The sequence below is a fragment of the Ovis canadensis genome, chromosome 3 (assembly GCF_042477335.2).
Source record: "Ovis canadensis isolate MfBH-ARS-UI-01 breed Bighorn chromosome 3, ARS-UI_OviCan_v2, whole genome shotgun sequence".
Classification (NCBI taxonomy): domain Eukaryota; kingdom Metazoa; phylum Chordata; class Mammalia; order Artiodactyla; family Bovidae; genus Ovis; species Ovis canadensis.
In genome coordinates, this window is record NC_091247.1 from 216437541 (window position 1) to 216458615 (window position 21075).

Genomic DNA, 21075 nt, shown 5'->3' on the forward strand with positions numbered 1-21075 from the left:
AGGGAAAGATCTGTGGCAGGCCCTTCTCCTTGGCTTGCAGATGGCTGTCTTCTCCTTATCTTCATATGGTCCATTCTCTCTCTTTCTCTCCCCCACCCCCTTCTCCTAACCTCCTCTTCTTTTAAGGATACCGGTCAGATTGGATTAAAGATCCTATTTCTAAACACAGAGGGCCTGGACTCTGGATGATGGGAAATCCTGGAATCATTTGGGTGGAGCCAGAGGAAAGTGGCATTTGATGACAATTCCTGTCTGGGAATACTCCCAGGCAGCTCCTTTTAAGGCTGGATCCCAGAGGAGAGTCAGTTCTGCTCCTCAGGCTGGGGTGAGACCCTGGCTTGTCCCGCAGCACAGGGCATGCCACAGGGCTGCCAGGAGCCTCATGCTCCCAAGGCCACCAGAGCTGTGCTCTCTCTTCTTCCCCCTGCTCTGCAGCCCAACTACCCTGGGGTAAGAAGGGAAGCTGGGGTCTCCAGCTGGGGTCTCCAGCTGGCCCCACAAAAGGGCCTATATGCAGGTTCCAGAGAAGGAACGAGGCTGCAGAGCCCACCCCAAGCAGGCTGACACCTCCGGGCTGACAATCACACTGACATGAAGCAAGGTTGTGTCAAAAGTTCAGGAAGAAAAGTGACAGGATGAAGAGGAGAGGAAGCCACACAGACAGCACTGTGATCCTGGGCTGGAGACCCGGCATCTGGACTTCCAAGCTGCAGGAAACCAGAGGGGCAGGGACCAGAGCTGGTCCTCCCTCTCACCAGGCCAAGGGGACCAGGGAGTGGGCAGGGTGCTGCTGAAGGACGGGTCAAGCCCCGATGAGTAAGTGGCCCCACCAAGTTCTGAGTCTCAAATCTGCTTTCTCCCAACCTGCCCGGGTGTCCTGAACCTCAGGTCTTCCTTTCAGCGTGACTCACAGTTAAATCCATCCTCCAGAAAGGATGTAACAGAGCATCCTGGGGTCTATACTGAGGCCACCGCAGGGATGGCTACACCATTCCTCCCACTTCAGGCAGACCTGGGTCTGCCCAGATGCAGTGGACAGCTAGTGCAAGTGGTCCAGGGGAGCAGGGCACCAGAGGGTGGACAGACAGAGGCAATGCTCAGAGTCCTTCTTGACAGATGAAGCACTGGGGCCCATGGTTACCCAAGTGTGGAGGTCATTCTCCTGACTAACTCCCGCAGGACACAGGCTCCCCTCTTCTGTAAGGCCAAGTCAAGCTCCTGAGTATGCTGGGGTGAGCTGTCATGATTGGCCCTTGCTGTCCTCAATCTTTATATCCCAACAGCACAAACCTATTAGTTGGCCTGAGGCAAAGAGCCCCCTGTGCTGTGCTGTGCTTAGTCACTCAGTCATGTCCAACTCTTTGAGACCCCATGTACTGGAGCCCGGCAGGCTCCTCTGTCCATGGGGATTCTCCAGGCAAGAATACTGGAGTGGGTTGCCATGCCCTCCTCCAGGGGATCTTCCCGACCCAGGGATAGAACCCAGGTCTTGTGAATTGCATGCAGATTCTTTACTATCTGAGCTACCAGAGAAGCCCAAGAGTACTGGAGTGGGTAGCCTATCCCTTCTCCAGGGGAACCTCCAGACCCAGCAATCGAATCACAGTCTTGCATTGCAGGCAGATTCTTTACTGGCTGGCCTACCGGGGAAGCCCAAAGAGCCCTCTATCTGCGTTCTATGATAAGCTGCCACGGAAGCCGCTCAAACTCTGGTCACATTCATCATAGCTGTCTGGTTCACCTCTCCAGGACATTGTGCTGAGTCTGTATCTGCAGGCAGGGGTCTAATGTGGAGCCGGTGTAAAGGACAGGGGGGAAGTGGACATGGCCCCTCTGAGCTGCACAGTGGGGACCAGGACTCCGGGGTTCCTACTTGCAGGTCCTGGCAGGCACCTAGGCTCTGCTTCTCTGCTCTCCATCTCTCTCGCCTCTTACTAAAGTGAAAGGACCAGCAGCCGGGGCAGGAGTGAGCCTCGCGGAGGCGCTGTCTATTCGAGCATCTACCGAGGAAGGGCGATGCTGCAGGACTCCTCCACTTCACGACCTCCTTTCCCATCCCACTGGACTGTGCCTTTGGAGCCTAGGACTTTAGAAAGCTTCCAGATTTGGTCTATACTTAAAAATCAAAAGTGCTAGGAGACTGATTTGGGCTGCAGCGTGAGGGATTTGGGCAAGAAAAAGAGACTCCTTGAATGAGGGTCACGATGAGCGGCCAGGCGTGTGTGTCTGTGTGGTGGGGCCAGCTCACTGGGTCCCGCCTCTCAGGGGAGACTGAGCCAGTTTCAGGACTGCGTTTGGAATGTCGGCTGCACTGCCTGGGACCTTTCACGACTGCCTTCCATCCTGACGACACCCAGGGAGTTGGGCAGATCAGGCGGCAGGCTTGGAACTCTTGCTGAAATATCAGGTGATGGCTGTGCCAATTGCTAACGACTGCGGTGGTCCGAAGCCCCGGAGGGATGTCTCTCTGCCATCCCATTTTCTGGGGGTCCACAGGAACTCTGTATGCTCAGACTCTTAAGGCTCAGAGGAGCCCCCCATAACCCTGCGCCAGCCGACCACTCTCCCCTGGTCCACGCCCCCTGTTTCAGCTACACACATTTTCACTTTCATCCCGAGAGGTAGGCCCTAATATCAGCTTCATTTTATAGGAAACTCAAGTGTGTGTTAGTCACTCAGTCATGTCCGTCTCCATGATTCCATGGGGAGTAGCCCTCCAAGCTCCTCTGTCCATGGAATTCTCCAGGCAAAAGTAATGGAGTGGGTTGCCATCCCCGTCTTCAGGGGAATCATCCTGACCCAGAGACTGAACCCAGGTCTCCAGCATTTTAGATAGATTCTTTGCTGTCTGAGTCACCAGGGAAGCTCTTAAGAAACTCAGGACCGAATGAAATTAGGAAACTTGCCCACGTGATGCCAGGTCATGTGATTATGAAGGTGGGGTGGAGTCAGCGAAGATGCTCTGGACTTGGTGAGAGAAGATCTGGTCCTCACTCCCATTCTGTCCTACATGTTAGCTGTGTGATGGTGGCTGGTTTGCCTAACCTCTCTGAGTCTAGCTGACTTTAGTACATCAGAGTGGGAAGCAGTTCTAATAGCCTCCTGGAGCTTCTCAGAGACCACCCTGCTTGCCTCTCCTTCGATACTGTCTCAAGGCTGAACCATCTGTCACATCTGTAAGGTAGGTTGGGTCTGCTCCCAGGTACTATGAAGCTGTTTAGGGATTTTTTTTTTAAGATTTTTTTTTTTAACATCGACCATTTAAAAAGTCTCTTTTGAATTAATTACAATATTGTCTCTTTTATGTTTTGAGGTTTTGGGGGCCTTAAGGCATGTGGGATCTTAGTTCCGCAACCAGGGATTGAACTCACACCCCCTGAATTGAAAGTTGAAGTCCCAACCAGGAATTCTGGGCAGTGGCCTTTCTAGCATCTGGAGGGGGACTGGGGCAGAAGGAGGGAGGAGTCTGGTTTCTCAGGAATGAAACAGGTTTGACAAGGAGAAAGGTCCCTCTGAGAGAGGGGAGGCTGCTGAAGCAACGCTGCAAAATGCTAGCCTCCTAGGGGAGCAGGGGGCCTGAGGTCCTGAGAGAAAGCTTCACAAAGCACAGGGATGGACACAGACTGGGCCCTGTTTGAGCTTCTATTGCCAAAGCTTGACATTAGATTGTTGCTTTAAGATCCTCTGCCGTAATTAGGCCATTCATCTCTCAGGGTATACGGACATGTGTCTTACTTTCCTTAGGAATGCTGACATTTCACGTCTTGAATTTCATAAGCAGCAAGCATTTCAATCATGAAAATACATAGTATCTCATCCCCCATCACCCTGCTCTCAACCTGCTGCTTACCCTATGTGTGTATTCCTTCTCTATCCTTTCATTGCCTTCTATTGATTTCTTCTGAGTGGTTAATGCTCCCTAAAATGATCATATATGCAGATTTGCTTATTTCTTTCTTATTTTTTTCTGTTACATCCTCTAGACAAGAAGCTCCATTAAGGTGCAAACCTCCCCTTTCCCTTTATCACTACACTGGTCCATGTCTAGGAGGAGACTGGGCACATCATAGGTCTCTATCAACACTGGTTGAATGAACATGAACTTGAATGGATGGATAGATGCTCTACAGGATAAGGTGTTCTTTACCTAAGAAGTGCAAACACAGCCTGACTCCTGGCCTTGTGTTTTCTCTTTATTTATATGTAAATACTGTTTTCTTCCAACTCAAGTCCTCCCACCAACATTGTATCAATGCAATAATGGCATTGCAAAGCTTTGCACTGAAAAGAACAATGTTGTTGTTCAGTCGCTTAGTCGTGCCCAACTCTTTGTGACCCCATGGACTGCAGCATGTCAGGCTTCCCTGTCCTTCACTACTTCCTGGAATTTGCTCAAACTCTTGTCCATTGAGTTGATGAATTCTCCAGGCAAGAATACTGGAGTGGGTTGCCATTCCCTTCTCCAGGGGATCTTCCTGACCCAGGGATCCAACCCGGGTTTCCTGCATTGCAAGCAGATTTTTTTTTTACCATCTGAGCCTCTGAAACTTTCACTGAAAAGGACATTATGATTCTATACTGTTCAGTTTCTCGTCTCCCAGAAATATTCACCACCTTGTCATAGCCACCTATGTAACTAACTAAATGGCAACAGAGCCTTCCATCCTGATCCATTCTCCCTTCAGTTCAGTTCAGTCGCTCAGTTGTGTCCGGCTCCTTGCAACCCCAAGGACTGCAGCACACCAGGCTTCCCTGTCCATCACCAACTCTCAGAGCTTGCTCAAACTCAGGTCCATTGAGGCGGTGATGCCATCCAACCATCTCAGCTTCTGTCATCCCCTTCTCCTCCTGCCCTCAATCTTTCCCAGCATCAGGATCTTTTCCAATGAGTCAGTCCTTCGCATCAGGTGGCCAAAGCATTGGAGCTTCCGCTTCAGCATCAGCCCTTCAATGAATGTTCAGGACTGATTTCCTTTAGGATGGACTGGTTTGATCTCCTTGTAGTCCAAGGGGTTCTCAAGAGCCTTCTCCAACACCACAGTTCAAAAGCATCATTCTCCCTTAAGTTTGACCCAAACCCTCCCTGTTGCAGTCCCAATTTCATTCATCCATTTGTGTAAAAATACTCTCTGACTGGCTACTGTGAGCTCAGTGCCCAGCATTAGGGCTGTGATTCTGACAAAATCAGCATGATTGCTCCCTAGGGAGATCAAAGTCAAATGGGGAGATGTACCAAACAAAGACTCACACCAACACCCAGACAGCTGCCATTTCAGCTGTATCATGAGGCATAAATGCCGGGTGACAGGACCACATGAAAAGGTGGGGAAGGCTAGACTCTAATGAACTCAGGAGGAGGTGTCAGGAAAGGTCCCCCCAAGGAAAGAGGATGGATGACCTGGGGTATGGATTTATAAACAGAGGAATCTGTAAACCAAGGAGGAGGCAACCAGATGAAGGGAGCAGGGGACAGAGGACCAGCTCCCAGGCAGAGGGAATGACACCCAAGAAAGCCCAGGAGCAGGATACAGCTTGGCTCCTTCCAGGATTTCCCTAAGAGAGAACCATCTTTTATTTTCCTGATTGACAAAGTTTCAAGGAGCCAGGGCAACAACAAGGAAAGGTTCTAGCCCAGAAAACAGAACCACACTATGTCTTTTTGTAACAGGATCTTTAGGGTTTGGCTTCCTAACATCTGATTTGTCCTTCAAATGAAACCTGGCATACACACAGGTGCGCTGCAAGCTTCCAGCTAAGCCACACCCGTGAAGTCATGCTGGTGTGAAGACACAGGTGCCCTGGACCTCAGCATACTGTGATCATCCCCTGGGTCATCTGAAGTGGAGATCTGAACACAGATCCCTACAGGGGTACAAATTCCACACCCTAATTTGCTTCTAGGGGGCTTCGGCTAGACCCACTTGTAAACTGAGAACCTTACCTGTGCCAGATTATTTCTAGATGAATAACAGCTGTGCTTTGATCTTTTCAAGCGTGCTTCTATCTTGACAATGAGTTGTCTATTGGCTATCTCGACCTCAAACTCCTTATCAATCATCCCCATCTTCAAACCGACACATCTTGCAGCCTTCGAATTTGATCTAGAATCATTGTGCCTCCAGAATGTAGTGATCATTTCCATATGCCTTCCTCTCTCATCTTCCACATCCAGCTGGGTACCAAATCCAATCGATGCCACCTGAAAAATGCTCCTCATCCCAAGTTCCTGCTTGCTCCCTCTGCCTCATCCTAATCTGGGTTGTCCTGTATATAATTTATTGCTGATTTTCCAGTTCCCCCTCAACTTGCCTCAGGTCCACCCATCAGTTATCCTACCACTAAAATCATATCCTTAAAAATTAGAGGAAAAAACACCCTTGTTGATTCCTCTTTACCTAATAAACCAGTGATTCTCAAAGTGTGCAGCAGCATCTTCTGGGAACTTGTTAGAAATGCAGATTCCCAGATCCCACTCAGACCTAATCAGTCAGAGACTCAGCTGACGGGCCCTTCAGGTGACAAATATTCTTCTTTGTCAAATTCTTACTCATCCCTAAGAGACAGCTCAGAGTTGCCTCCTCAGGGAAGCCTTCCCTGACTGTTCCCAGCAGCATTTAGTTGCTCATTCTCTGGGCTCCTGGAGTCCCTTTTGTCGACAATCTTGTTACAGCTGTTTTATCGTAGATTTGACTTCAATGTAGGGAGTGGATTTCTATCAGATAATTAGAGTTTTTTTTTAAAAAACAGTACTAACTCCTTGTGAGCAGGTGCTCATGGGGAGGACATGGATGGCTCCTCTGTGCATGGGATTCTCCAGGCAAGAATACTGGAGTGGGTTGCCATTCCCTCCTCCAGGGGATCTTGGGGATCCCCAGAGATCCAGGGATTGACCCTGCGTCTCTGCACTTCAGGCAGAGTCTTTACCATCTAAGCCACCAGAGAAGCCACCCAAATAGCACCAAGTCTTTGTGAGCAGGTGCTCATGGAAAAGACGTGAGAGTTATCAAGGATACTCACAGTGGTTATACTTGAGGGTCCCATCTTTTTTATTCACTGTTCTTTCAGGAGAGATGACATCTCTTTTGCCGAATCCATACAGTTGAACAGGGGGCCTGCCGCCTAGTGAGTGAAGTGAAAGTCACTCAGTTGTGTCCGAGTGTTTTCTCCAGGCCAGAATGCTGGAGTGGGTAGCCTTTCCCTTCTCCAGGGGCTCTTCCTAATCCAGGGATCAAACCCAGGTCCCCTGAATTGCAGGCTGATTCTTTACCAGCTGAGCCATCAGGGAAGCCCAAGAATACAGGAGTGGGTAGCCTATCGCTTCTCCAATGGATCTTCCTGACCCAGGAATCAAACCAGGGTCTCCTGCATTGCAGGTGGATTCTTTACCAACTGAGCTATCAGGGAAGCTGCCTGCTGCCTAAAAGGTGTTCGAAAGGATTTTTAAAATGCATTGAATGGATAAAAGACTGTAAGGGAGATTAAAAATTTCTGTCCCAATTTGAAATTCCTATCTTCTATCCTTTAGCAAAAGATACAAATAGTGCAGCCAGCTGCTTTTTATCCTTCAGGGAAAAGGTACAATCACTTTCCAGCTAGTAAGTTACCAGGTCGGGTGGGGGGTGGGGTGGGGATGGTTTGTGGGGGTTGGGCATGAAGATTCTAGATCCAGTTCAAGTCCCCTCTGCAGTGAGCCACAGTGCTGGTGAGTCTGGGGTCTCCCTCGGGTAGAACAGTTGCTGGAAATCCCTGTCGTGTTGACCTGTTAATTGTTCCTTGTGCCTATTATGATTGTGACTGTTAATATTTATTTGGTGTTTTAATAAATTAAATTATCTAGTTATTATAAAAGTATTTATATATGTTATAAGTATAATACAGGGTGATAGTAGTCTCAGTGCATTGGCTTACATCATAAAATACCAGGGTTCCCTCTGGCTTCAGTCTTTTAGTAAAGTATCCTCTCCAGTGAAGGAGCAGCTTACCTGTATCCAAATACCTACAGAAAAGACTCTTCCTTTTGAAATTATCTCTGTATTCATGCCTGCCACTCATCTCACTCACATCGAAATTCAGGTCAAGGTCTCCTAAGGCACTCAGTCCTCCCCATCGTGGTCTTCAGGGCAAGCGCTTCCAGACTTCTCAGGCTCCCCTCTGGGCATGTCCCCTTACCAGCCGTACCATCTCTGGTTAAGTTACATAAATTTCCTTAAACTGTGTCCTCAACGGTACAAAAGAGTTAAAACTCCTGGAGTGTACACACAGAGCTTTACAGGGAAGAAGCAGCCAGTACGTGATAACCACTACTGTGATTATTTATTCTTCAGGCTGACCTTCCCTTTCAGCCCTTCCCCCCAGCACCAGTCTCCAGCACTTCCCTGCCCAATCAGAAAGCACACAGCTTCAGCCCCTTCTGTTTAGGCTGCTGGAAACTGCCTGATGCCTTTTCTGCCTGTAAATCCTCAATCCCAGCCTGCCTGTTTTCTAGTCCCAAGAATGTTTGTTCCATATGCTCCCCAGCTGGCTACTAGCTCAGTCTCCTAAAGGTTAAACTCATGTTCCGGAACATTCTTTTCAAGAATTACCTTTCCTTAAAAAAATGCAATACATCAATGGTTAAGATATCAAAGCAGCTACACACACACACACAAACACGGATACAGGCAAACACAGACATGCACGTCAACCCACCTCCATGTATCTCCATGTGAAAAGCCATCTAACCCAGTAAACTGTGCTTCACGATTTCCTAATAAACTTTTATGTTTTCTTGCCACTGAGGTTTCTGTAACTGTACACACAATGTCATTACTGAGCCCTGCACCAATTCAACTCAGCCAGATGCCTCAGTGGCAGCCAGCTTCTAGAAAATTCTCTTGATATGTGTGCGCCTTTGCCTTTCCATCTCCTGGGCCCTCCCTTACCCTGGTCCCCACCTCAGACCATCCGTGTTTGGTCTGTTGGCCTTTTGTACCATATATACAAGGCCCAGGGTGGCAAGAAACAAACCCACTGCCCTTGAGAGCACCTGTGACCCCCCTGTGGTTCTGCTTGTCCAAGCCAGGCCACCCTCCATCTGGAACTAGACAAAAAAAGCGCCCAGAGGCGCTTGCCTTTCAGCCTGTCATGAAAACATGGGTGCCTCATGAGCAGCCTGTGGAGGAGTAATTTGAGAAGATGTGTATAAAGGGTTTGGGTCTTCTTAGATCTGGGGGTGGGAACTTGGAGGTAGGTGGGTAGGCTGACGGAGGTTCCGGGGCAGAGAACCAGTCTTCGGGGTTGTGGCTCCATCTGGGTTTGCGCAAAGAGCACTTTCAGGACCCTTGAGCGGCGTTGTGGGGTTGGGCAGGGAGCTCCAGAGAGTCAGCTGCCTGTCAGGCCTCCGAGGATGCCTGCTGAGGCTGTTGGTAGGGCAACCCAGGAGGCTCTGCATGGCCGGGGCCATCTGAGCTGGAAGCCTGGGGAGCCGTCTTCCTGGTGAAGTCAGACAAGTCTCCAGGTAGCTGGGAGCTGAGGACATGGACTCATTCTCGCACACGTGTTTGGAGGTGATAAACATACCCCGCAGATGGTTTCTCTGAGCCTCAGTGGAGGGTTTCCACACAGATTCATGAACTGAAAAACAGATGTAAACATACACACAGGGTCACGCACGGATGGGGGAGAAAGAACCAAGTTCTTCGAAAATGCCAAACCCTGATCACCAACATGGAGAAAGCACTGTTGGACCTGAGACAGACAGACAGACACACAAGAAGAAAACAAAGCTGTCCCATAAATTTTCAAGAAGGAACACCCCGCCCCCCAGCCCCCCACCCCCACCCCCCGCCGACTCTTCAGAAAGTCACTTGTGTGGCTTGTATTTCTGCTGAAAAGAGTTCAAGAGACCCGTGGAAGGGAAGCAGGTGAACACGAACCTGCGGAGTGCCTCCGAGGAGGTGGGTGATTTAGACTCTTAATTAAGACCAATCGTCCACCGTGAAGTTGGGAAATTCCTCCTAGACTTCCAGAGTGAGGGCACCTAAAAGTCTCCCCAAGCCTAATCACCGGGGGATCACTCTTAGGGGGCTTCTGACAGGCCAGGAATGGGCTGTTTTCATGACATTGCAAAATGATCTAATGATATAGGCACTCGCCTCATTTTTAAGACAAGGGAACAAAGGCTCAGAGAGGTTAAGTAACTTGGTCAAGTACACACAGCATGAAGTTGGTGGGGGACCTTATGCAAGCGTACAAAGAAGCCTCCACCAGTGGCCAACAGAGCTTTTGAGCATCCGTCAAGGAAGAGAGGACTGACAGCCTGGATGCTGGCCCTCTCTGCAATAGGAGCTCAAGATGCTGAAGTCCCCTGGGGACGGGTGAGTTAGCCAAGGTCATGCGGCCAGCCACTGACAACAAAGCCAGGCTAGAACCTGCCTGTCATCCAGCCAGGCTCCTCACCCTGCAACACACCTCTCTGTTTAACAAAGTTCCAGCCAGAAATCAGGTGCCAGGGAGGATGACGGACACCAAGGGCATCTCTAGGAGCCACTCCATGGCCCTCCTGTCTCAGAGACGAGTTCAGCCATCAGCCATCACAATGGCAGAGGCATGCGTCAGATACACAAGGTCTCCTGCAGACCTTATGGAGGAATCTGCCCAGGAATCTGTGAACCTAACACATTGACCTTGGCTGACCTTGGATGCCCTCTGATGCCAGGACAGTTGCCGAGAGGGAACTGTGCCCCCCAGCATGAGGAGGGCAGAGCTCGCCATGGCCTGAAGCTGGAATTTCTCTGAGGCTGGTTTTCATCACCCCCAGCTTCACTCTTGCCCCTAAGTACACTCAGCCTGGAAGCAGGCTGCTCCAGACACACTCTTGACATTGAGGCAAACTCCTTCCCTTCCAGGCGGGGCCAGGGGAACTCAGCCCTGTTATTTAAGGACTGTGCCTTCCCAGGCTGGACTCCAGGGTCTCTGTCACCCAAGCCCATCTTCCCAGGCAGCCAGACAGGCCCTAAACCCATGTGCAGTAGACATTCCAGAATAGGAGCCTAAGGGCTCCTTAACTCCAACCTGAGAACCAAGATGGGCCAGTTACAAGTCTTGCAGGATCCTATTGGTGGGCTTCCCTGGTGGCCCAGTGGTAAAGACTCCAACTGCCAATGCAGGAAATGCAAGAGACGCAGGATCAATCCCTGGGTCAGGAAGATCTCCTGGACAAGGAAATGGCAACCCACTTCAGTGTTCTTGCATGGGAAATCTCATGGACAAAGGAGCCTGGTGGGCTACAGTCCATGGGGTCGCAAAGAGTTGGACACGACAACCTCTAAACAGCAATAACAATAATCCTATGGGCAGGCTTACTGCGTTCTTGATATAGGCTCCTGAAGCAAGAGCTGCCACAGGTTTCCATGCCAAGAATAAGCTTTCCATTTCCCTAGGACTGTGCTGTTCATTCCAAAATGCAAGGCTGCATTGGGCGGGGGGACCAGTGATGAGGAAACAGGGCTGTGTCATCTCTCAAACAGGGACTTCATCTTCCCTCTGCCACTTACCTGCTCAGTTAAATCCTTGGGCAGGTTAAATCCTCAGGCCTCGGTTTCATCACCTGTAAACACAAGATGACAATCGCCACCTCCACACATTTGTGACAACTCATGGAGGTGGCGGAGTCTGAAAGTACCCAACCCATGGCGGGGACGTAGTCAGTTCTTCACTTCCTGCCCTCAGGTTTTGAGCATCCAGAATTCAGTGTGGGCTGACCATGCTCTTCATCAAAGCCACTGTTGTTTGCTGAGCCTGTGGCAAGAGGTTCATGTTCCATAAAGGACACAGACTCTGTTTGGTATGTGTAATAGCCAGATCTCGGGGTGCAGGCTGCTTCAGGTAGAGGGTACACACAGGCCTTGGTGGAAGGCAGGCCAAACCAGGGGAAGTGACCAGACAGGGTTTCAGGACAGCAGGGTCCATAGTGGGTTGGTGGGTACCCTGCACCTCTGCCCAGATTGGAGACTGGAGTCCTTAGGCTCCAGACCCCAGGGGATGAGCTGCTGCCCAGTTCATCCTCTGCAGTGGGAGGGGTGGGTTGTGGGGTGTCCTAGTTTTCCCAGGGGAAAAGTGCCCGAAGGGCATCACTAGTGTCTGCCTTGGCAGGACAGGTGTGACTATCACCAAATGACCCCTTGGGCTATTGTGGATACTCCTGGGATTAGTAGGCACCTGGAAGATTCCCTCCAGTTGGGGTTTTTACATCCAAAGTGATAAGTCAACCAAAAATGGTACAGAGCTCAAGTACAGTAGACTAAAAAAAGCTGATGGCTCAGTGGCAAAGAATCCACCTGCAATGCACAGGACCTGGGTTCCAGCCCCAGGTTGGGAAGATCCCCTAGAGAAGGGAAAGACAACCCATTCTGGTACTGTGGCCTGGGGATTCCATGAGCAGAGGAGCCTGGTGGGCTACAACCCATGGGGTTGAAAATGAGTTAGACACGACTGAACTAAACAACAAGAAAGTTGAACTAATAGAAGCACAGAGTAGAATTTCGGTTGCCAGGGTTCGGGGATGGGGAAGAGGAGGAGAGTAGAAATTTCAAATTTTAAGAAGAAGAAATTTTGGGGGATTGAATGTACAGCCTGGTGACCGTGATGACAATACTGTACTGTATACTTGAAAGTAGCGATGAGTAGGAGAAGGCAATGGCACCCCACTCCAGTACTCTTGCCTGGAAAATCCCATGGACGGAGGAGCTTGGTGGGCTGCAGTCCATGGGGCCACTAGGAGTCGGACACGACTGAGCGACTTCACTTTCACTTTTCACTTTCATGCACTGGTGGAGGAAATGGCAACCCACTCCAGTGTTCTTGCCTGGAGAATCCCAGGGACAGGGGAGCCTGGTGGGCTGCCGTCTATGGGGTCGCACAGAGTCGGACACAACTGAAGCGACTTAGCAGCAGCAGCAATGAGTAGATTTAAAATGTTGTCACAGTAACAACAATGGCAACTACATGAGGTGAAGGATGTGCTAAGTAACCTTACAGTGGTAAACATTTCACAATATGTACATGTGTCAAACCATCACATTGCACACCTTGGGCTTATACAGCGTTACATGTCAATTACATCTCAATCAAGGTAGGGGTGGGGGTGGGGAGAACAAAATGAAACCCTCAAACAAAAACCACAGAGAGGAGCACAGTACCTAAGTAAGGAGAAGGAGAGCGGGGGCGGGGGGGCGGGGAGGAACTTTTATTCTTGAATATCTACACCATGCTGGGACTCTGAGATGCCTACCATGATCATAGGGCCTAACTATGGCCTCCTGTGCGGTAGGCAAGCCCCACATCTGATTCTCTGACTCCAGGCAACCTGGGCTCAGGGTGCCTTCAAAGCCCTGCCCACAGTCACGGGGAAGAGCTGGAATTTGAACCAAGGTCTGACTCCCTCCTGCAGCATAAGCCTTTATCATCAGTTCCCCCTGGGGCTGCAGGAAGAGTCAGCAGAGGATGGGGAGGCAGAAGAAATGCCTGGAGAATCTATCAGGACCACATTTCTCTTCTATGCACAGATGACTCACCATCCACTTCTGCTCCTGGGTAACTCTACAATTATTTCTGTTACAAATAGTTAAAAGAACATTTTCCTATGTGCCTCGGAAGATGAAAACCACTTTTACACAGAGCAAAACAAAAACCGAAGCCAAGAAAAGTAAAATGAAAAAAAGAAATTCAACCCTTAACAATCTCAAACCCCCAAACAACAAATGAGCTGAAAAGAAACTTCCAAAATGAAAACTGCCAGATTCGTTGTTATTGTTCTGGGACCATAACATAATTCTAATTGGCAAAAACTGACAGCAGAGGAAGGCGAGGAGGTTCTTGGACAATGAGCTTGCCGGCCAGAATTAAGAGCCGCTCAGCATCCCTGTGGCGGAAGTGGTACCAGTTCTTTTAATTAATGAATCAATTATGATGCATCCTGAAAGGGGGTACGGAACTGTGTCTACACACAACTCTGACATCAGCCGATTTCAACAAGTTTACTAAAACGACAGTCACGGCCTTTGACAATACTGAATGCGAAATAGTCGTGTACACAGACTTTACAGGGCAGCTCCCGGGAGCTGGGTTACAGAATCAGGTTTAACAGATGGGAGAAGGCCTGAGGGAAGCCAAGCACACGGATTTTATTGAGAAAAAAGCTTATATACTGTAAGGGTTGCCGAAGTTTAATAAATAAAGGTCAACTTATAATATATAAAAACAATATAAACATTTATATGCTACATGCATATCATATAATTTAAAGTAATAATTTATATATGGGGAGAGATGCCAAGTTATGTTCTTCCGATCTTCCTCGACAAGGCACACACACAGGACGTGTCTATCCGGATCCACCGCCAGCCGACCAGTTTGTTGTTTTCTGACGTCAGCGCGCGGACGTAGGTTTGGGAGGTTTTGCACTGTGAGTTCCAGTGTTTGTCATCAATTCCTCTGCAACCGTTCTTGACAGGCCTGGCCTCCTTACATCTCGTCTCATAAAAATATTGTTTGACGGGGGAGTTGCCGGTCTTGATCTCCCCCAGCACCGTGACCTGGTGTCCCCGGATGTCAATGGCCGATGACTTGTCGGTCACCCACAGGCTCTCGCTGTCGCACACGGAGTACTCGCCCCGGTGGCTCTTGTGCTCCGCGTACCTCTTCCTCCTCGACGTTCTGTTGGCCACCACGGGGTTGCCCACGTAATCCTCCATGAGGTACAGGGGAGGGGGCTCCAGGGGGGTGCTGTCACTCAGCAGGACCCGGGGCGAGTTGTAGCGTCTCTGGTGCCGCAGCAGTTCGGGGCCCATGGCCGTCACTGGCTGGAATTCCGACTTGGCGGGCTCTCGGGGCGGGGCCTCTGCTTTGGGCAGGGTGCTCTGGTAGTTCTCCTTAACGTCCACCATCTGTTTGGAGAGCTTGTTTTTTAAAATATCTGCCTGGATCAGCTTGATTATCAGGGAATTCAGTGAGTCTTCCGGCAGACTCCTTTGATCCATGCTGTTCCCTTGGACGCCACGGAGATAAGCGAGAAACATCACATAAAACAAGATGGACATCACCTTGTTCACCTGTAAGATCTGAAAAGGAAACACGGGTGTTACTAGCAGGTGGTGGCGGCTGTGTCCATGTCATTCCTGGACCAGATACCTGAGCCTGGGGATCCCTGTGAGGCAGGATGGAGAGCTGAGTACCACCACCCAAGGAGAGCATCAGAACGCCCCCGTGATGGCAGAGACAGAGGCTGTCTATTCCACTCGCCTTCCCCTCTTACTCTCCTAGATAGCCAAGCGCCTTCACCCCAACAATCCTTCTTCCAGCAGCGTGGCTGGGTGAGAGGGAAAGAGACGTGTGTGTGTGTGTGTGTGTGTGTGTGTGTGTGTGTGTGTGTGTGTGTGTGGTGTGAGAGAGAAGGGAAAACAATCTGTCTCACAAAGACAAAGAATATCCCTGAAGGGCTACAGCCTGGAAGAGTCAGGTCTCTCCCGAGGACCTAAAGCAGCAGAGGTCATCTCTGGGCATTCAGCCTGGATCCTTCTCGGATGGACAGTACCTGTCACCTGTGCACCTGAGGTCCACCGTCTGTAGCCTTCTGCTGGGGGAGGGGGACATCCTGCTGTTTCTTTAAATGTCCCTTGAACCTGAAAAGACCACCTCTCTCTCCACCTCATGAAACTACAAAGAAACGGAACCTGAAAATTCTAAAGGTGCATACACTATGTTTCTAATAAAAAATATCAGCAGCGGCAGCCTTGCAATTGTGTCAAGAATCAGAGTTCTCTTGCCCACTTTGCTGCGGCCCCTGGGCTCTCCTGAAGGAGTGAATACCCTGAGGCTGGGGGTTGGGCCAGCTTCCCCTCAATCTGCAGCATCAGAGAGGGGTCATCATTGGCCAGCCCGGCAGAGCAGTCCTCCTGCCCCTGTAACGACCCACTCTGTGAGATGGCCTGAGTGTCAGGGTTCTCTGCCGAGCTCTGTGATGGACATGCTTGCCAACGTGCCCACCTGATCCCCAGATGCCCTCTTCCCAAGACAGCAGACCCCCCCCCCCACCACAAAGCACCGCCTGCCGAAGGTGGAGACTCAGCTCAAATGAATGGGCTGCACTTGCCCCGAAGCTCAAGATTCCCTGTCGGTTTATCTTGTCTGATGTTTTAAGTTTCCCACTATGAAACGCTCCTTTTTTAATGGTTCTATTTCTAACTCTGCTGTCTCCTTGGTTCAGTGGCATCTTAACCCATCAACGCTTTCGTTCTGTTGCCATAGTAGAGCCTCCACTTGGGGTTTCTGCCGACTCCGTGTGGAATTAGGCGGCTGATCTCCACATACCTTCATGCTGGTCACTCCCTCCCTCGAGCACAGCCCTGGAAGCAAGGGCTCTGGTGCGGGAGGGGTGGCCGCTCGTTAGACCCTCCCCAGTGCCCTGCACTTTGCCCCACCCGCCACGAGTGCTCTTTCTCTTACCACCATTGCAGCTGCCTCACCGTCCCCAGGGCTCTGTCGTTTCCTCTTTAAAGCTCTAAGCATGGAAAATCAAATCCTTCCCTTGGCTCACCTTGGGTATTTCCAGAAAGACTACAAAACCCAGGGGGAGAAGAGAAGGGAAATAAACAAAGGTGGCACAAGACCCAGAAAATCAGTCCTGGGACCTCCCTGCTGGTCCAGTGGCTAAGATTCTGCACTCCTGATGCAGGGGGCCCGGGTTCGATTCCTGGTCAGGGAACTAGATGCCACAACTAAAAGTTTCCATGTCACAACAAAAGAGTGCATGCCACTACTAGAAGACCCTGTGTGCTGCAACCCCGCCCAGCCAAATAAACAGCAGTTAAAAAAAGAGGAGACGAGCCGTCCTGCTTACCCATGGCTCAGAACCTGCCTGTGTCTGAGCCCGCCCAAGCTAACTCTCTCCCAGGACTCACAGATGTGGCCTCTTTCCACATCTTGCCTGAAGAGCTGCTCTGGTGTCCCCAAAGGCCAGCAACGCTGCTGTCACTTTCCAGCTTCCTCCTCCTGGCTCCCGGCCTGTTTCTCTGATAAGGGGAGCATCTTCCTTCCATGGGAACCACTCTCTGGACAACTGATTCTTTCAAGGTCAAGGCTGAGCGAAGGATTCTAGCTTTGCTGCCGCCATCTAGAGATGGCCCCCTCAGGAATGGCATGATCCTGGGAAAATGGTTCCCATGGAGTAACTAATCTCCCCACCCCAACTCCACATAAAAGTGATTTTTCCCTTCAATCTTGCAGGCCCAACAAAATGAAACTTGAACAACACAAAAAATATGGCATGCAACTGGAATTATACTGCCTTCTCCCTTCCAAGAAAGAAGACAGACGCCACGAAATAATTTGGGGTGGAGAGGCTATCAAAAAACATGTATAATATAGTATATGAAACAAATCGCCAGTCCAGGTTCAATGCATGATACTGGATGCTTGGGGCTGGTGCACTGGGAAGACCCAGAGGGATGGTACCGGGAGGGAGGAGGGAGGGGGGTTCAGGATGGAGAACACGTGTATACCTATAGTGGATTCATGTTGATGTATGGCAAAACCAATACAATATTGTAAAGTAATTAATCTCCAATTAAAATAAATAAATTTATATTAAAAAAAGATTTATGAACTGCCCCCGCCCACCCTGCCCAAGCCCCATTACCATCAACTAAGATATGCAGGCTACCTGCTCATACGGAAATTGAACAAATGAGGTGAGTGGAGGGAGGTCCCAGGTGGAATAAGAGTCCATGCCTAGATTGGTAAGGTCTCTGCAAGGGTGAGTTGGAAGGAAGAGCCTTGATGGATTGGGCTGCTTTATGGGGAGTGGTCTGTGTATGGAACCAAAGGATGTTAGAAGCAGAAAGGCATTGACTCCAACTCCTTTATTTTATATGGGCTTCTCTGGTGGCTCAGATGGTAAAGAATCCTCCTGTAAAGCATGAAACCAGGCTTTGATCCCTGGATCAGGAAGACCCCCTGGAGAAGGGCATGGCAACCTATTCTAGCATTCTTGCCTGGAGAATCCCATGGACAGAGGAGCCTCGCGGCTACAGTCCATGGGGTTGCAAAGAGTCAGACAAGACTGAGCGACTAACACTTTCACTTTTCACTTCATTTTATAGATGAGGAACCCCCAAACTGCAGTTTAAAGAAGGGGAGAGACACAGGAAGCAGAGGGGGGCAGTCTCTGCAGTCCAAGATCAGTGTTTCTTTTCATCACATCATGACTGGGCTCCCATGCCCCATCTGCAGCCTGGCTCACTGTTCAGCAGCCACTTAAATAAGCTTTATGACCCATGTGACCCTTCCCCTCACACACTCTCATCGCCTCCTCTTCTGTTGAAATGTTGCTCACTCTTCAGCACCCAGTTCAGAAGCTAACTTTTCCATCATGCTCCTCCAATAGCAGCAGCCCAACCCCCTCTGCATGCCCACATCATGGTGGCGCATGTCCCAGCCCTCTCGGCATGATGTAGCTTACTCACTGGATGCTGCCCTCCAAGGCCAGCGGCCCCCTCCTTCTTGTCTGTGTCCGCCTCTCCCCTGAGTCCACACCACAGCGAATACAAAGTGGGTACAGTGAGTCAGAGATGGACCGAGGGTGGCTGAAGGCAGAACCAGCTCCCAAGGCTGCAGGGCTGAGAGCAAACATTTCTCAGAGGCAGAGTGGTGGCAGGAGATGGGACCATGTTAGAAGGCACGCTCCAAAGCCCCAGGCGCATGTTCCACGGTCCCATGTGGCTTCACTTACAAAACCCACGAAGATACAATTCTGCAGAATTTCAAGATGGTGACCACAGAGTGTTACACTTTGAGTTCAAGGTCCCCTTTCTGGGTGTGGGCCCCTGTGCGATGCCCTGGCTGTAAGAACTAAGATGGTCTGTCTTGATGAAATTGTGTGAATGTAATAGATGGGGGGAAAATGGAAACAGTGACAGACTTTATTTTCTTGGGCTACAAAATCACTGTGGATGGTGACAGCAGCCATGAAATTAAAAGGTGCCTGCTTCTTGGAAGAAAAACTAGGGCAAAACTAGACAATATGTTAAAAAGCAAAGACATCACTTTGCCGCCTAAAGTCCGTAAAGTCAAAGCTATGGTTTTTCCAGTAGTCATGTACAGATGTGAGAGGTGGATCATAAAGAATGCTGAGTGTCAGAGAACTGATGCTTTCGAACAGTGGGGTTGGAGAAGACTCTTGAGAGTCCCTTGGACTGCAAGGAGATCAACCCTGAATATTCATTGGAAGGACTGATGCTGAAGCTCCAATACTTTGGTCACCTAATGGGAAGAGCTGACTCACTGGAAAAGACCCTGATGCTGGGAAAGATTGAAGATGGGAGGAGAAGGGGACGACAGAGGATGAGATGGCTGGATGGCATCACTGACTTGATGGACATGAATGTGAGCAGACTCTGGGAGACAATGAAGGACAGGGAAGCTTGGCATGCTGCAGTCAGTGGGGTCACAAAGAGTCAGACACGACTTAGTGACTGAACAACAACAAAGAAGTGGAAAGTCATTGTTTGTCAAGAGAGATGCGCAAAGGCCACAGGGTACCATGAGGTAGGGTGACGCAAGCAGGGCTGTGGACAGGAGCTGCGACTTTAGTACAACCTGGCTGGGAGGGCCTGGGGTTGTGGACCATGATAAAGGCCTGTGAGACCATCTTCTTTGCTCTCCTTGGCAATGGGGATTGGGGGGAAAGGTCAGGGTCGTCAGGGAGGAAGCTTTCATCACCAACACTGCAAACAACTGCCCAGCCCTGTGATCAGATCGCACAAAGCAGACTGACTTGCAGTTGACTTATTGCTTTTCAATTTTTTACAGACACATATGGAGGCTGCACTGTTTCTACCATCCCATCTACATCTGGGAGCCCCAGGGCAAACCCTGCCACCCCCTCGGGTTCCAGGCACACAAATTCTGCAGAAACATCTGGCCGGCACTGGTGAAGGAGGGGGGGCGGACAGATGAACAAAATGAATGACATGAGAACTCCCAAATGCCCCTCGGCACAGGTCCTGCCCATTTCTGGATCCAGACTGTCTCTTGGCATCAAGTCCAAAAGCCTTGTCATGATACTTTGGAATCAGCTGCAGGTTGGGAAGTGTTTCTAGATTATTTGCAAGGCTGCATTAAAACCCAGCAGGCTTCCTGCAGACTTCACTTTGATAATCTGCTTTCAGCTTTTTTTGCACAGAGAAAGCCCAAGAATGTTGCTAATAAAATTCGCCCTAACACAGATGTTGAAGCCGGAAGGGGCTGTAGATAACCATCTCATGTTTACCATTGAGGATGCTGAGACCCGCTGTGGTGTAAAGTGAGTTGTGTAAGGGTCTCACAGCTATATGACGCAGAGATGGACAGGGGAGATTTGGCTCTTTTTAAAAAAATTATTTGAAAATTTAATTTAATTTATTTTTGGCTATGCTGGGCCTTCTTTGCTGCTCAGGCTTTCCCTAGTTGCAGTGAGCTGAGGCTTCTCTTTGTTAAGATGCTCCGGCTTCTCAATGCAGTGGCTTCTCTTGGTGTGGAGCACGGGCTCTAGGGCACAGGCTCAGTAGTTGTGGCACATGGGCTTAGCTGCCCCAAAGCTTGTGGGATCTTCCCGGACCAGGGATTGAACCCATGTTCCCTGTGTTGGCAGGCAGATTCTTAACCACTGGACCACTTAGGGAAGCTTGAGACTTCGTTCTTAAGTGCAACAGAGATCACAAGGCTCAAGCATGGTCAAGGTCACTGTCGGGGTGGATCACGACACCAAGGGTGCTAGGAAAGCTCTCAGCACCATGCCCGGCACAGAGTGATCCACTGGGCATGCTGGATCAATATGAACCTGAGTTATCGGAGGCAGCAGAGATGCTGCACCCTTGCCCTCCACGCGCACACACTGGGTACCAGAGGTCTGGCTCCCTGGCGTGGCGAGGGGAGAAGGGAAGACAGGGCTCGGCAAGGCACAGCAGTGCAGGTTTCGATTCAGAGAGACTCCTATGCTCCCTTGCAAGTGGTGACTGCAGGGTACAGAGACCCCTGTTCAAGCAATGATCCTACTGTGTT

General features: G+C 50.0%; 1 protein-coding gene and 1 non-coding gene across 4 annotated transcripts in view; one reads left to right on the forward strand and one right to left on the reverse strand.

The window, feature by feature from the left end:
- Positions 1 to 13999: 13999 nt before the first annotated feature.
- Positions 14000 to 21075, reverse strand: part of NTF3 (neurotrophin 3) — a 76158-nt gene continuing 69082 nt past the window's right edge. For all 3 annotated transcript variants that reach the window (XM_069581456.1, XM_069581455.1, XM_069581457.1), the window contains exon 2: positions 14000 to 15098. In XM_069581456.1, the coding sequence (XP_069437557.1) occupies positions 14316 to 15098 (783 nt within the window). In that variant the 3' untranslated portion in view covers positions 14000 to 14315. The remainder of the gene's footprint in view (positions 15099 to 21075) is intronic.
- Positions 16669 to 16741, forward strand: TRNAR-CCU (transfer RNA arginine (anticodon CCU)). The gene has a single exon. It is a non-coding gene; the product is annotated as a tRNA-Arg (tRNA).